The sequence below is a fragment of the Elephantulus edwardii genome, unplaced genomic scaffold (genome assembly GCF_000299155.1).
Source record: "Elephantulus edwardii isolate Elephantulus edwardi_28Jun2011 unplaced genomic scaffold, EleEdw1.0 scaffold00305, whole genome shotgun sequence".
In the NCBI taxonomy this organism is placed as follows: Eukaryota; Metazoa; Chordata; class Mammalia; order Macroscelidea; family Macroscelididae; genus Elephantulus; species Elephantulus edwardii.
In genome coordinates, this window is record NW_006400055.1 from 2,133,568 (window position 1) to 2,149,937 (window position 16,370).

The 16,370-nt window shown below is 37.9% G+C and overlaps 1 protein-coding gene across 1 annotated transcript in view; it reads right to left on the reverse strand.

Annotated features, from left to right (window-relative positions):
- Window positions 1–16,370, reverse strand: part of LOC102860619 (wings apart-like protein homolog) — a 124,986-nt gene that overhangs the window by 12,314 nt on the left and 96,302 nt on the right. Inside the window, 2 exon segments of the mRNA XM_006901021.1 lie at window positions 3,614–3,702; window positions 5,984–6,191. Of these exon segments, the coding sequence (XP_006901083.1) occupies window positions 3,614–3,702; window positions 5,984–6,191 (297 nt within the window).

Genomic DNA, 16,370 nt, shown 5'->3' on the forward strand with positions numbered 1-16,370 from the left:
CAGTTCCTTACTTCACCTCTGCCTTGCATGCGGGCTTCCGAGTTGTAAAACAACCGAGTGGTAGATGGAATTTGCTCCAGGACTTAAGAACAATAAATGACATAGTTGAGCCTCTACATCTTGTGGTTCCTAACCTTTATGCTATAATAGAAAAAGTTGCAAGTCAATAGGCCTTTTATTTTAAGAAGTACTTTCCCTCTGTAATTTGCTTTGTGCCACTATTAGAGCCTCTAACTTGGAATACTATTGCTTTTTAATTTTTGACTCATGTACTTTTAAGTTGTTAGTTAAATTTGTGTCTTCTAGGCTGCAACACTTCCGTGATACATCTTCAAGGATATGAAGATGTACGGCCAAGCACAATGGATAACAGTGCATCTAATCTCCAAAGTCAATCTCCATAATAGTCTATGTGTTTCCTACTGCCAAAGGGGCCCTTTAGAGTAGTGAGAGAAGATCCTCACCCTGAAACCTACAGCATCCCTTTTCAGCAGGAAGTAGCTAAGAGAATACGCCATCCCCTTTTCCTTATGAATCAGGGTGAAGTCTCTCTCAGGGTGGAGTGATAGGGAATGGGAAAGGACACACTGAAAAAGAGATTAATCAGAACTGGCTTTGACAAGCACTGTGGCAATTGCACAATTAAAACAGACTTTCATGGAGGGAAAAAAAATGAGGAATGAACTGGGTAGGAGGGTAGAGAAAATAGTGCAACAATGAATGAATGAAAACCGCAAATCTCTGTAAATGTTCATTAAAATTAATAAAATTTAATAATTAAAAAAAACCCCATGCAATGTTCTTGGAAAATTACTGAAATTATTTCAAATGTTCAAAAAGTAAAAGGAACAGCTTCTCTCAAAAGTTTATCTATTAGAACAAAAGAAGATACACGGTCCTGATTTTGGGGACCTAAATGAGGAGAGAAAGGCTTCATATGTAACTTTTGCTGATGGTGTGGCAGGGAAGGAGAGACTACAAATTAAACTCTTCCTTACTTTTTTAACTTTAATTTTATTTGGCCAGTATATTTTTGGATAACAAGGTTTTAAGAGATAAGGATTTAAGGGTGCAGGGAAACTAGATTAATGGAAATGATACTGTTCAACCACTATATATAGTAATCAGTATCACTGAACAACTTGCATGAGGACAGGGGTAAAGAAGAAAGGGACCTTTTCCCTCACTAAATCTAACCGTCTATTCCAAGGAGTTCTGAAGGCACAGTGGCGAAGTGCTAGAATGCTAGGAGAAAGGTGGAGGATTCTAATGCACTGGTGGTCCCATAGAAGAAAAAATTGGGTGATTTGTGTCTCTGTTTGTGAAACTTTATGTAAGACTTTACTCTGTTCTGTATGATCAACAGCTGAAATGATTCCATGGCACAAAGCCACAAGAATTTTATGGTCTTGTGAATAATCTTCCATTTTAAAATTTGGCTTAGCAGTGGCAACACCTTGCTGAAATAACTCCAACTCATGGGACTCAATCACATGTCAAATTAGAACTATGTGTTCCAGAGTTTCTAGTGATGATTTCTCATAAACAGTGCAGCAGCTTCCCTCTGACATGCCACAGTGGATGCAAAGCTTCAACTTCATGGAGCCAAATACATTAACCCTTTGTATCATCCAGTGTCTCCCAGCAGGCTCGCTCTTAAAAAGACATTACCAGTGTACTGTATTTTAAAGGAAAAACTCAAAATTACCTCCCTTAAGGCAGTGCTTTACCTCGCCCTTTGTTTTATACATGGAAAAACTGTTCTAATAATCATAACCATCCACTATGTGCTGAATAATTGAGACTGCCTTAGATATTCTAACTTCTTGAAGGTACATTATTTAACTAAATGAGACACCTAGTTATAACCAGCATGGGACCACAAGGAGAGCTGGCAAAGGTAAGATAACCTAAGAAAGCAGGCCTGTTAAGAGAAATTATCTTAGTCCTTGATGACATAATTGAGATAGAGAATTAATCCCAACTAGACTTTTCCATTATGGATGTTTCATTGACTATGCAAAGGCGTTTGACTGTGTGGATCATAACAAACTGAGGCAGACTCTGAGAAGAACGGGAATCCCAGAACACTTGATAGTGCTTATAAGAAACCTATACTTGGACCAAGAGACAGTCGTCAAAATAGAGCAAGGAAACACTGCATGGTTTAACATTGGGAAGGGCATAAGCCAGAGATGTGTCCTATCTCCATACCTTTTCAACCTGTATGCAGTACAGATTATCTGGAAGGCTGGGTTGTAAGAGGAGAAATGTGGGGTCAAGACTGGTAGAAGATCTATCAACAATCTGCGATATGCAGATGATACAACCCTGCTTGCTGAAACTGAGGAGAACCTGAAGGGCTTGATGTAGAGGGTTAAGGACTGCAGCCTCCAATATGGATTGAGGCTCAATGTCAAGAAGACAAAGATTCTCACCACTGGGCCAACTGGCGGCATCAGGATGGATGGTGAAGAGATTGAGATTGTTCACAGCTTCAGTTTGCTTGGCTCCACAGTCAACACTCTAGGCACCAGCAGCCAGGAAATGAAAAGACGTATTGCCATGGGAAAGTCTGCTCTTAGGGACCTCTCCAAAGTACTGAAGAGCAGTGGTGTCCCTCTGGAGACTAAGGTGCGTCTGATACAGGCCATGGTCTTTGCTATCACTTGTTATGCATCAGAGGGTTGGACAATGACTAAGGAGGATAGAAGGAGCTTTGGTGCTGGAGAAGAGTACTGAAGGTACCATGGACTGCTAGGAAAACAAACAGATTTATCCTGGAAAGGGTCAAACCGGACTGCTCCTTGGAGGCAAGGATTCTGAGGCTCCGTCTAACATACTCTGGACATGTTGCAAGGAGGGACAGGTCCTTAGAGAGGGACATCATTCTTGGTAGGGTGGAAGGACAGCGCAGAAGGGGAAGGCCCCCTATGAGGTGGACTGATTCAATGATTGGGGTAATCGGGATGGGTGTGTCAGAGACGGTGCGACTGGCAGAAGAAAGAGCAGAGTTTAGGGCTGTTGTACATAGGGTCGCTATGAGTCGCAAGCAACTTGACGGCACATCATAACAACAACAACAATAACAACAACAGACTTTTCCATATTGTTTAGACCAACAAGGTGAGATTTATAGCATGCCTTCTTTAATACCAAACAAGCACATCAGAATTAGTCCATTCATCAGATCCAAAATACCATGGAATGTACCTTAAAAAGTTCAAGAAATAATCTAAGTTTTAATGTTATCTTAATTTTATGCATGTAAATATTCTTTTCCTAGGACATCAGAAGTTCCCTGAATGATTAACCTTTCACAATAACATTTTTCTATCAAATATAATTCGACCCTGAAAAGTGCTTAAGTTCTACTGAAAACAAAATGATAAAAATGCACACTTCTGGTCAGCAAGTGCAACAAGCTATGGGCCATACCACCAAAGCACCTTTGAACAATGTACTCTTTCCCTTCTATTGTGAATTAAAAGAAATCACTCAATCAAAAGATTTTCTAAAAGAGGGCATAAATAGAAAAAAACCTAAATGGTAAGTACATTAGGCAACAGTATAAGGCAGTTACTTCAGAATCTTCAGGGAAATATTTACTTACTGGACTCTCCTGGCAGAGACAGCCAAGCAGCAGTGCTGTGTATGAGGCCACAATGCAGTCTTCCATGTGTTTGCCAGCATGCTGAAGAGCTGAGAACATTTCAACAAAATATTTGTAGCAGTATTGGAAAAAAAAAAATTCTAGAAACAAGGATTCTGGTGATTATCTCTACTTCAAAATTGGTAACTATCAACAAATAGATCTAGGATAACTGGATAGTCATGTGCAAAAAGAACATTTAACACATATTCATAAAATTAACTGAAAGTAGGCTATGGCCTACATTTATGAAGTAAACTCATAAAGCTCTTAGAATTTTCTTAAATACATTATAAAAACAAAAGTGATATAGGAAAAAGATACAAATTCAAATTCACCCAATGCTCTGCTAGAGAAGGAGGAGCAATCTCCTATACCAGTCAGATCTGATATGAGAGTACACACACACACACACACACACACACACACACACAATAAAAATTTTTTAAAAAAGATACATTGAACCTCAGATTTCATTACAAGGAAAAATCTTAGATGTTTCAACGGACACAATCAGACTCACAGAATTAGAAAATATTTGCAAATCATGTAACGGATAAAAGTTTAGTATCAAGAGTATTTCAATCTTAATAACCAAATAAGAAAAAGGTAATTCCATTCTGGAATATAAAATATTTCAAAGATTATAAAAGACGTTTCTACAAAACTTAACAAATTCAAAACTACACAAATTCCCACAAAGCATATGAAAAGATGCTCAACCTCAGTATAGCAAAATCACAATGATACATTAAGTAATGTTGTTGGTAAGTGCTGTCGAGTTGGAGGCAACTCATAGCGACCCTATGAACAAAAGCCCTGGATACCTGTATGACTTTCATCCTTTCTCCAGGTTCATATGGTTTCCAGAGGCAAGCTATTACCAAATGGATGCCACGCCCGCTTCCACGCTTGTTCTCACTGTACAGAGGTAACTTGTGGTTACTGCGAAGCTGAACACTGTGATGCTGATGTGTCAAGTGTGAGAACAGTTACCCATGGTGGATAGTGTTTGGTGGAGCTCCCCGGTAAAAACAAGCTTGGAAGCAGGAGTGCCTCCGACTCGAGGACACTTAACAACAACAATGGTTAAAGTAATAAAAACTGTAAAAAGAAATAAAATTTTAAAAAAGGAGCTCACTTTGGCAGCATATGTGTACTAAAATTAGAACGATACAGAGATTTAGCATGGCCCTTGTGCAAGGATGACATGCAAAAACTAAAAAAAGACAAATCCTAACATGTTTATAAGGATGTGAAGAAACTGGAATCCCTTACATACTGCTGCTGAACCATAAAATGGTGAAGCCACTCTGGAAAACAGGTTGTTAAGTCCTCAAAATTCAAACAGAGATTTATCATGTAAACCAGCAATATTCACAAATTATAGATTCAAGAGAAATGAAAACCTATGTCCATACAATAACCTGTGCACAAATGGTGACAGCAGCAATATTTTAACAGACAACAAATGAAAACAAACATTTATTAAACTAAAGCTAAACAAAGAAAATTTGGTGTAACCATATTATAGGTTATTCTGCCATAAAAGAGAATGAAGTAGTGATACATCTCCCATTTGGACGAATCATGAAAACATTGTATTATCTAAGAGAAATCAATGCCCAAAAGCCATATATTATATGGCTGCACTTAACATAAAATGTCTAGAACAAGATGGATTTAGAGACAAAAAGTAAAAATGAGTGTGGCTGCCAGGAGGGAGAACAGGCGGTCACTGTCAATGGGTTTTAAATTGATGAGATAGCAACAGTAGTTGCAAACTTCAGCAAAATGAACTAATAAATAGCAATGGTAAATAATACTTATTAAATGTTTGATCAGTAAAGACTAATTAAAAAAAAAGAAAAAAAAGACTAATTCAGTGTATTCCTCATTTTTTCTGTTACCTACTACTTAGCATTTGAAAACTATTATTGTAATTTATGACCACAGATATAGGTTTAAAGTGAAACTATTAAAAAAAAACAACCCCAAAACCCACTAACAAATCAAGATTTTAAATATGAAAAGATAAGAGGTCAACTGCTTCTCTCTGCACAGGAGTTAAGAGGAAGAAAAGGCCCAGAGAGACCTGTCTGATGAAAAGGATGGCCACACCAATCCACAGCAGCAATCGTGCCATTGGAATAGCCACTGTGAAGCCAGTCATCAGAGAACTATAAGAATACTGATGGAAGTAAAGCTTCTGTGGACTGAATGGGAAGAAGCACAAATAACAGAAAAATCATTATGACAAGATATAAAAGCAGGGGTATAGGAAACAAAATCTAGTCATTATTTTAAATTTGTATGTATCACTCAAAATACCTTTATTGAGGTCAAGTTCTTCATCGTCGTCCTCCTTCTTTTGTTTATCCTCTGTACCATCTGTCTTTTCAGTTGATACCCACTGAATTTCTCCACTTGTTTCTTGCCACTCTCCACTCTTATCATGCTGAGTGGTGGGAGCATCTTTGATCAATTCATCTGTTTTACTTTCTGCCAACTGGGCTGCTCGCTCTCGCTCAAGGAATAGCTAATAAAATTTATTTTTTAAAATGGTATTAAAAAGAGAAGTTTTTGGAGATTAATAAAATGATAATACTGATATATACCAGACCAATATCCATAAGATCTAACAGTTAAATGGCAAAAATTATGTACTAACTAAAAAATGACAAATCACCGTAAGTAAAAAGAAAGCCAGCTATACCATTAATCTCTGAGGATGGAACACACACTGTTTTGGCCACCCCTGCACTGGACAACATTATTATTAGCATATATAATGTTATGTGTCTTATATAAAATCACTATAGTCAAGTCTAGCAAACTCAGTAGAAAAACATGGCACTACCTCTTAGGTCTTCTGGGAGATAAAAATGAGTGGTGCAAACTACCTCTAAAATGTGGTGCAGTGTATTTTGTAGCACTGCTAACTAAAAGGTTAGTGGTTTGAATCTATCATCTCTATGCTACAAGGAAAATGATGAGGCCATTTCCTAGGGCAAAGATTTACAGCCTCAGAAGCCCATGGAAGGTCATCAGAATGAACTAGAATGCAGTGATCAAGCGCTAGACTGCTAATCGAAGGGATAGTTGTTTGGACACTCCAGTAGTTCTGGAGAAGTAAGACCTGGTGATCTCCAAGAAAACTTACAGCCTAGGAATTCTTGGGCAGACAAGGGTTTGTCCTATAAGGAATGCTATACATCTGAACTGACTCATTAATAGACAACTCCCCATGAATAAAGCAGATTATCTTCTAGGTTCTATTTCAACAAGGATCAATTTTTCAAAGATGAGAACCAGAAATGGTTGCACAAATCTAGCACATCCTACTATCTGTATCTAGCACATGACTACTGTTGGTGTCAGCTCTAATTTACACCAACCTTATGTTAATAGGACAAATGACCGGTCAGTGCCATCCTACTAAGCAAGAAATGGAAAGAATTACTGATACCTGTTAATAGCCTTTACAGATTCCAAGAGTATGTACTTGAGGCCAAAAGAGCCAATCTCAAAAAATTCACAAAACAACTATGAGATATCATTTCACTCCAGTAAGAACAGCAAAACTTAATAGAACAACAAGCAACAAATGCTGGCGAGGTTGTGGAGAAACTGGAACCCTTATTCACTGTTGGTGGGAGTGTAAAATGGTGCAACCACTGTGGAAGGCGGTATGGCGCTTTCTCAAAAAGTTGCAAATAGAGATACCATTTGACCCAGCAATTCCACGACTGGGAATATACCCTGAAGAGACCATAGCTGACATCCAAGCAGATATATGCACACCCATGTTTATTGCAGCTTTGTTCACAATAGCAAGGAGTTGGAAACAACCTAAGTGCCCATCCACAAACGAATGGCTAGAGAAGCTGTGGTATATTCGCACAATGGAATACTATGCTGCATTAAAAAACAAGGAACTCATGCAATATTATTCAAAATGGGTGACCCTGGAGGACATTATGCTTAGTGAAGTATTTCAGTCACAAAAGGACAAATACTGCATGGTACCAGTTGTAAAACAGGACTGACCTTGGGGGTGGGGGAGGACTGAGAAAGATGGGTTCAATAATGTATACTTCATTGAAACAGATGAGGGAGAAAACTGTTTAAAAGGGATATGTGATTCGTTATTTTTGTCATGACAGGAGTCTAGAGCGATGGCTACATGGTGGAGTGGACCTGGGGGAGGGTTTGTAAAACAATGAAAGAATTTTCTTTTAGTTTTCCAAGAGGGTAGTGGGGGGTGGGTTGGGAGGGGAGAAAAGTGCAATAGTGAATGAATGGAAACCCAAAGTCTCTGTAAATCTTCATTGACATTAATAATAAAGTTTTTTTAAAAAGGAACTAAAAAAAGCAAAGTGACAAAAAAAAGAAAAGAAAATTTCACAAACATTTGCACAAATTTCCAGAAATAACAAAATCATAGAGAGGAAAAACAGAGGGCAGATGGACTGGGTGGGTGATGGGTACAGTTCTTTATGGGTGATGGAACAATTTTTTGCCTTAATTGTAGTGGTAAGGACATCAACCTGTACATGGGATGGAATTGTACAGAAGGATGTACATATATACACAAATGAATGCAGAGTAAGAAGTACAACTGGGAAAGGTGATTAAATAGTTAGGAGCTCTGGTAGCACTGTATGTTACATGTTACACAATTAGCCAAAAGGTTAGAGCCATGAATCCCGAAGAAAGCCAATGGAGGGTCACTGTAAGTCAGAATTGATTCAATAGCAATTAGTGTAGTTCTGGTTTGGTACCTAGTTACCAGTGTCTTATCAATGCTCTTTGGACTGCTGGTGGACTAGTGGGTAAGGATCTGTACTGCCAATCTATAAGCAGGAGGTTCAAATTCATCATCTGCTCTGTGAAAGAAAGAGGGTCAGGTATGTAGGGATGGGGGGAGTGAGTGGGTGGGTGGAGTTGGGTTTCCAATTCAAAAGCAATGAGTGACTATGTTGCTGTTGCTTAATGCTTAATCAATTTAAATAAATGACAAGGAGAAATGCCCTGAAAGATTTCCTAGTGCAGTCAAGAGTGCTCATTCGAGACAAGGATGATAGTGAAGCTTTGCCTCATATAATTTGGGCATGTTGCATGGAGTGGCTATTTCTTAGAAAAGGATTCAAGCTTGGAATGGTGGAAGAGGGTCAGTGAAAGGCAGAAAGACCCTCAACCGGATGGATTGACACAGTGGCTGCAATAATAACGAGATCAAGTATATCAGAGATAAGGATGGCACAGGATAGGCCAGGGTTCAGATCTGTTGTTCACAGGGCCACTATGAATCATACTCTACTAGATGGCAATTAAAAAGCACAAGTGTTTGAGTACACACACAGGAAAAAGTAATTGATAAAGTGTTTATTCTATGAGCTGTACTCGATTTGACAGTGCTTATCAATAAGTCATAGGAAGAGTCCCAAATCTTCTCTCCCACTGAGTGGCTAGTGAGTTCCAATCTCTTACAATTAAGACTCTAAATCATCTATGAAAGATATGTTACCATAGAGACTTCCAGTAGGATGGCAACCTAGTCAGAACAGCCAACTTCCAGTTGCTGTCTCCAGCAGCACTGTGCTATTTTTAGGTGCTGTCGAGTTGAGTATGACTCATAGGGACTCTCTGCTGTGCCATCCTCATCAATCTGACATACTTAAGCCAAGAGCTGAAGTCACTTTATTAATCCTTCTGGTTGAGGGTTTTCCATTCCTTCATCATCCCTCCACTTTCCAAGCATGATGTCCTTCTCCAAGGAGCAGCCTCTCCTAGCAACATGCCCAAATTATGTAAAACAATACATCCTTCACCACCCTTGTCTCCAAAGAGCACGCTGGTTGTACTTTTTCCAAAACCTGTTTGTTCTTTTGGCAGCCCATGGTATATTCAGTCTTCTCCTGCACAACAACTCAAAGGCATCAATTCTTTTGTCACCCTTATTTATTGCCCAGCTCTCAGATGTATAGAAAGTGATTGAGAAAGCATCCTGAATCAGGCACACCTGGGTCTTCAAACTGACATCGATGCTCTTCAGCAATTTGAAGATGTCCCAATGGTGATCATTTTTGGTTTTTTGATGTTGAGATGTAATTCGTATTGACGACACTATAGTCTTTGATCTTCTGTAGCAAGTGTTTCAAGTTCTTCTCACCGTCAGTGAGCAAGGCTATGTCATCTACATGACACAGGCTGTTGATAAGTTTTCCTATGGTCCTAATACCATTCTTTATCAGAGTTCAGCTTCTCAAGTGATGTGCTCAATACAAAGACTGAACAGATGTAGAGAAAAGATACAACCCTGGCAACCAAACTTTCTAATTTTAAACCACTAAGTGTTCTCTTGCTTTGAGTGGGCATGGGCAACAGCTTTGTGGTCCAGCTGCATACTTTGTAAGAACACAATTAAGTGTTCAGGTCTTAATGTTAGCTAAATTTGTTAAAATCCATGTGGTCAAATGCCTTTTCATAGTCAATAAAACACAGACAGACAATCTTCTTGTATTCTCTGCTTTCAACGAGGATGCATCTGATACTAGCAATGATATTCCAGGTGCCACGACCTCTTCTAAACCCAGTGTGAACATCAGATAGTACTCTATCAATGTATAGTTCTAACAGCCAGCTAGACAGCTATTCTCCAAATTTCCTTGCAGATGAGTACATCCAAGGTTGCATCTTTTAGTTGAAACATGCCACCTGGTATTCCATCAACTCCTAGGACCTTACTTTTTTGTTGGTGCCTTCAGTGAAATTCAACTTCTTTCACTACCATTGGCTCTTGATCATAAGTTATTTCCTAAAATATTTCAGTGTCAACCAACTCTCTTTTGTTACAGTTACTCAGTATTCAGGGGATCACCACACCATGGAGGACCTTTTCTCCCCACTCTCGTGCAAATGAATGGCCGAGTCAACCTTCATCGGGGCAAACGAAGGCAGTCCTCCACAATTACCAGGAGCTTGCTGGTGCCACCCTGACTTGGCAGGAAGATGCCATAAGCATGATGAAGACATCCTGAATCCTACACACAGGCTGGAAAAGGCAGGTATATGGAGAGCATGCAAACAGGCTTAAGACCATTGAGAAAAGTTACCTAAAAACCTATACCTACTCATCTTGGGAACACCAGCAGATAATGACTGACTTCCTTTAAAAGCAGACCTGCCCTCTTATCAGCACATAAACTCTAACTGCACTTCCTTGCAGCCACGCCTTAAGGACATACCAACACAGAACTGACTTCAAAGCCCTAAGAGCTCCTCAGTTAAAAAGAATCAAAGTTTCAGAAATTCAGGCCACAGGCTCCAAGATCTCCCTCTTCCAAGGGGCAACAGAAAAAACATGCAAAGCTTCAAGAGCACCTCCAGTGAGCAGGATTGAGACTCTTCCTCTGTGGGCCGTATGTGCATCACACTAGACGCCACACATACCAATAAATCAAAACAACGCAGTAAAACCCACTGACCAGTGTATCAACCCTTAAACAACAAACAGAACATAGACACACCAGCAGCTGCCCCACACAAGCCAAGTGTCAACCCCATTACAATGTTGTAGAAACAGCAGACAGCTTCAAACCCTACAAAAAACCAAAACATACACCTAAAATAGGACACCAGATCACAGAATCAATAAATATCCCAGAGACAGAAAGGGTGAAGAAATACTCTGACATGGAATTTCAAGAATTGATGCTAAGAAATTACAAATGCTGGAAGAAAGCTAAAGCCACAAGCAAAGAGACAGACGTAATTTTTTTTAAAAAATTATGAGGAAAAAACCATACAATTAAAGAGATGAGGCCAAAGAAAAAACTTGAAAAGGCAATCCAGAATAAAACCAACAGAGCAGAACGAGGAAAATAGAACACAGAATGAGCCAGAAGACAAGACTCTCAACACTAATTTCTGAGAGATAAAAGCAAAATCAAGATGGAAGGAAAATAAAGAAGCCATGAGTAATATGGGATGACATAGAGAGATATATGTATGATTAGAAGAGAAGTACATGTATGATTAGAATTTTGGAAGAGGAATGAGGGGAAAAAACATGCACTGACAAAACTGTGGAAGAGAGGTTTAAGAAGAAAACATTTCAGGTATAATGAAAAATTAGAACATAAACATTCAAAAGCTCTCCACGAAGCCCACACAGAAGAGATCTTTAAAAAAAATATGTATCATGACATATCATAGTCAAATTTTCCAAAATTAAAGACAAGGTTGGAATAATAAAAGAAGTTCAAGAAAAAGATGTATCCACAACGGGAAGCAAATGGAAGCTCTGGTTTCTCAGCAAAAACCACACAAGCAAGGACAATGGCACAGCATATACAAACTTCCAGACGAGGATCCTACATCCAACAAAAGAGTAGAAAAATCAGGTCATTCTCAGAAAAGTAGGAACTAAGGGAATTTGTCAAAACAAGAAAAATACCACAAGAAATACTAAAGGAAGTCCCTTCACTTGGAGAGAGTACAGAAGAGGATGGAGCAAAGAAACCAGCAGCATTAATAGGGTAAACGAAAGGGGAGAGATCCAGTGTGTAAAACAGTATACATGAACTTTGTAGGTAAACCAGTGTAAAAAAAAAAAAAGGTAGCTAAATGGCAACCCTAAAAGCTTTTATCTCTCATGAAATAGACTTGAGGGTAAAAACCAGCATAAGAAACAAGGAAGGACACCAGACAATGCTCAAAGGCACAATACAATGAGGACATAATCTTAGTATCTATGACAGAACATCAATATACAAAATTAACAGACTGAAAAAAGAAGGAATTACCACAATGGTACTGAACAAAATACTTTCATAGAGAGACAGGACAAGTAGAATGCAACTCAACAAAGATGCAGAAGAAATGAGCTATATAATTAACCAACACAACCTCCTAGACATGCAAAGTACTTTACCCCAACAAAATCCCCAACCTCCATTCTTCTCTAGTGCAAATAGCACTCTCCAAAACTGACCATGTTAGGGCACAAATTCGCCATCACTGAAATATTACCAACTATATTCTCAGCCCACAATGCTATTAAGACTAGAAAACTAAACATAAGAAGGCAAAGAAAAAAAAATACAAACCTTCTACATGGATGCTAACACCTGGGTTATAGGGAAATTAAAAAAAAAAAGAAACAAAAGAGAATGAAAGCACAATGTATAAAAAAGTCTGAGTGCTAGCAAAGGCAGTACTTAAAGGTCATTTCATAGCAATAAGCAAAACAAACAAAATAAGAATAAATAAAGCATGCCAACTACTTAACCTAACATCAGAAACAAATAGAAAGAGAACAATAAACCATTCCCAACACAACCTCTACAAAAAAGGAAAAGGATAAAGATATTGGCAGAAATAAAAAGAATTGAAACAGAAGAAAAACAAATGAAACTATCCACAAGACCAAAAGTTGGTTTTGCCCAAAGGGTCAAGAAAAAGTTGAAATACCACTGGCAAATCTAATAAAGGATAAGAAAGACATAAATATAGAGTAAGAAATAAAATGGGAGATGTTATAAAGAAACAATAAAAAAAGGTTAACATAATTTTACAAAAAGCTATATTCCCACAAATTTGAAGCAAAGGAAAAATTGGTAAATTCTAAATTAACACCCTATCCAAACTGACACAAAACACTTGAACAGATCCATCACAAAAGAAAATTTTGTTTCACTTTTCTCATTAAAAAAAAACAACAAATAAACAAACAACAAACCCTTCCAACAACAATAAAAGCCTTGGTCCAGGCAGTCTCACCAGCAAATTTTAACAAACTTTAAGAGAAGAACTGTCACCAATTCAACTTATATCATTTAAAAATACAGAAAAAGGAGGAACATTCCCAGATTCAGTCTATAAAGCAAGCATAACTCTGAGACTAAAATGTGGTAAACACATGGAAGAAAACTATAAACTGACATCTCATGAAGAGAGATGCTAAAATTCTTAACAAAATCCTAGCCAACAGAATGCAACAGTATATCAAAAGAATAAGTCATCATAATCAGTGGAATTCATAATACACAAGAAAGAATGGTTCAACATAGGAAAATCAATGTAATCCATCATATCAATGAAGAATAAAAAGGACGTGATCATTTCAATTGATAGAAAAAAGGCTTTTGACAAAATCCAAGCCCCTTCTTGATTAAAACCTTCAATAAACAGGGAACAAATGGGAAATTTCCTAAACATAATTAAAAGTATATATGCAAAACCAAGAACCAATACTATTTTCAGTAGAGAAAGATTAAACCTACTTGTAAATAAAGACCAACCAAGAATGCCTACTACCACTACTCCTATTCAACAGTGAGGGAGCTCTGGTGGCCTAGTGGTAAGGAGTTGTGCTGACAATCAAAAAGGTACTCAGTTTGAATCCACCAGGTGTTCTGCAGAAAAAAGGTGGACATCTCCTCCTATTTGATTTATTGCCTCTGCAAACCCACTGGAGGGTCAGCTATGGGTCAGTTCCAACACCATAGTAACAATGTGAAAATTGCATTGCAAAGTCCTAGCCACAGCAGTAGGGCAAGAAAAGCAAAATAAGAGGTATAAACATTGACAAAGAGAAGGTAAAACTATAAATGCAGATGACTTAATAGTGTACATGTTTTTATGTGCTGTGGCAAGCGACTCATAGCGACCCTATGTACAACAGCTCTGAACCCTGCTCTATACTGAGCCAACTTCATTGTCTCTGACACATTCAAGCCCATTACCCCTATCACTGAGTCGATCCATCTCATCCAGGGTCTTCCTCTCTTGCACTGTCTCTCTGTCTCTCTACCCTCCCAAGCATGATGTCCCTCTCAAAGGACTGATCCCTCCTTGCAACATGCCCAACATATGTCAGATGGAGCTTCAGAATTGAAAACCCTGAAGACAAACAAAAAGACTACTAGATTTAGTAGAACAATTCATCAGAGTGAAAGGATACAAGAGCAACATACAAAAATCAATTCATTTTCCCTAAGCAACAAAGAAAATCCAGAAAGGAAGTAAGCAAGCAACACCAACTACAACAGTCAACCATAAGATGAAATACTCAGGAATAAACAATTAGAAACACAAAAGACCTATATAAGGGAAACAACAAAATAGTAACATAAGAAACAAAAAGACCTAGATAAGTAGACTATTCCATGTCAATCTACAGATTCAAAGTCATCCCAATACTGTTATCAATGCCATTCTTTAAGACAAAAGGTAATTTTCAACATTATTTGGAAAAAAAGAAAAGCTAAATCTTTCAGAAACTCTTCTGAAATAAAACATGTTACCATAAACAAAAATGAACTCAAGGTAGATTAAGGACCTCAGGGTAAAAAAGAAAAACTAAAGATCACCAGATATAAAAATAGGTACAAACTTTGAAACCCTTGCAAACATACCCAAAAATGTACAACCAGGAGGAGATAACAAATGAAATCTTTTAAAAACCAAATTCTTGGGTGCATCAGAAACTTCTCCAATAGGATGAAAAGAAAGCCCAAACATGGGAAAAAATATTTGGCAATGACATTTTTTACAAGGTCTCATAATTAAAATTTACGGAAAGCATCAGCATTTATATGGTATCACAAGAAGGAAAAAACCCTAATAACCCAACTATGAAATGAGCAGAAGGTAACAATCTTCACCAACAAACCAGACTGCCAACAAACACATGAATAAATGCTCAAAATCTAGCTATCAGAGAGATGCAAATCAAAACAACACGATACCATCTTACCCCATTATAACAGCAAAGTTCAAGAGGATATCAAATAAAAATGTTGGTGAGGATGCAGAGATAGGAACCTCATGCATTGCTAATGGGAATGTAAAATGGTATGACCACTATGGAAGGCAATCTGGCATTTCCTCTAAAAGGTAAAAACAAAAACCCCACTTGATCCAGATGGAAATACACCCTAAGGAAATCAGGTCTGAGAAACAGACAGATGTATGTTCACCAACGTTTACTGCAGCATTATTCACAATAACGAGATGTAAGCAGTCCAAGTGCTCATCAACAAATCAATGGACAGAAAATAAGTGGTACATTAACATAATAATACTGTGCAGCATTAAAACAATGAAGAACTCATGAAACATTACACAGCATAAAGGAGTCTAGAGGACATTATGCTGAGTAAAATAATTCAGTCAGAAAAGGTCAAATACGTATCTATAGGACTTCTATTACAAAAATAGGAGGCAGGTGACAATAGGGAGAGCAGAAATAGATTAATGAACATGGTGACGCGTTTAGAGGATGGAAGATCAAACTGCAATGAATGGGCAAATGGACGTGTGCACTGCAATGAAGAGTTTAGAACTCTTATACATAATCAAATGAGAAGGGGGGAAGGAGGGGAAAAAAACACTAGTTCAGCAGAGATGCATAGGAGATTTGATGAGATGTTCTAATAAATGACACTGATCAACTGTAATTAATGTCATAAAACAAAATGCGTATGACTGAATGAAAAATCAATTTACCAAAAATAAAACTGATGTCACCATCAAGAGGAGTTGGATAAAGGGAACATGGAATTCTTTGTACTATTTTTTAACAACTTTCTGTGCACTTATAATTACTTCAAGAAAGTCCCCAAAGAAGACTAAATTATACAGGAAAGGATTCATCATTTCAGCAGAAAAACACGTATGTCAGTAAGGTCTAGTAAAAATAAATAAATAG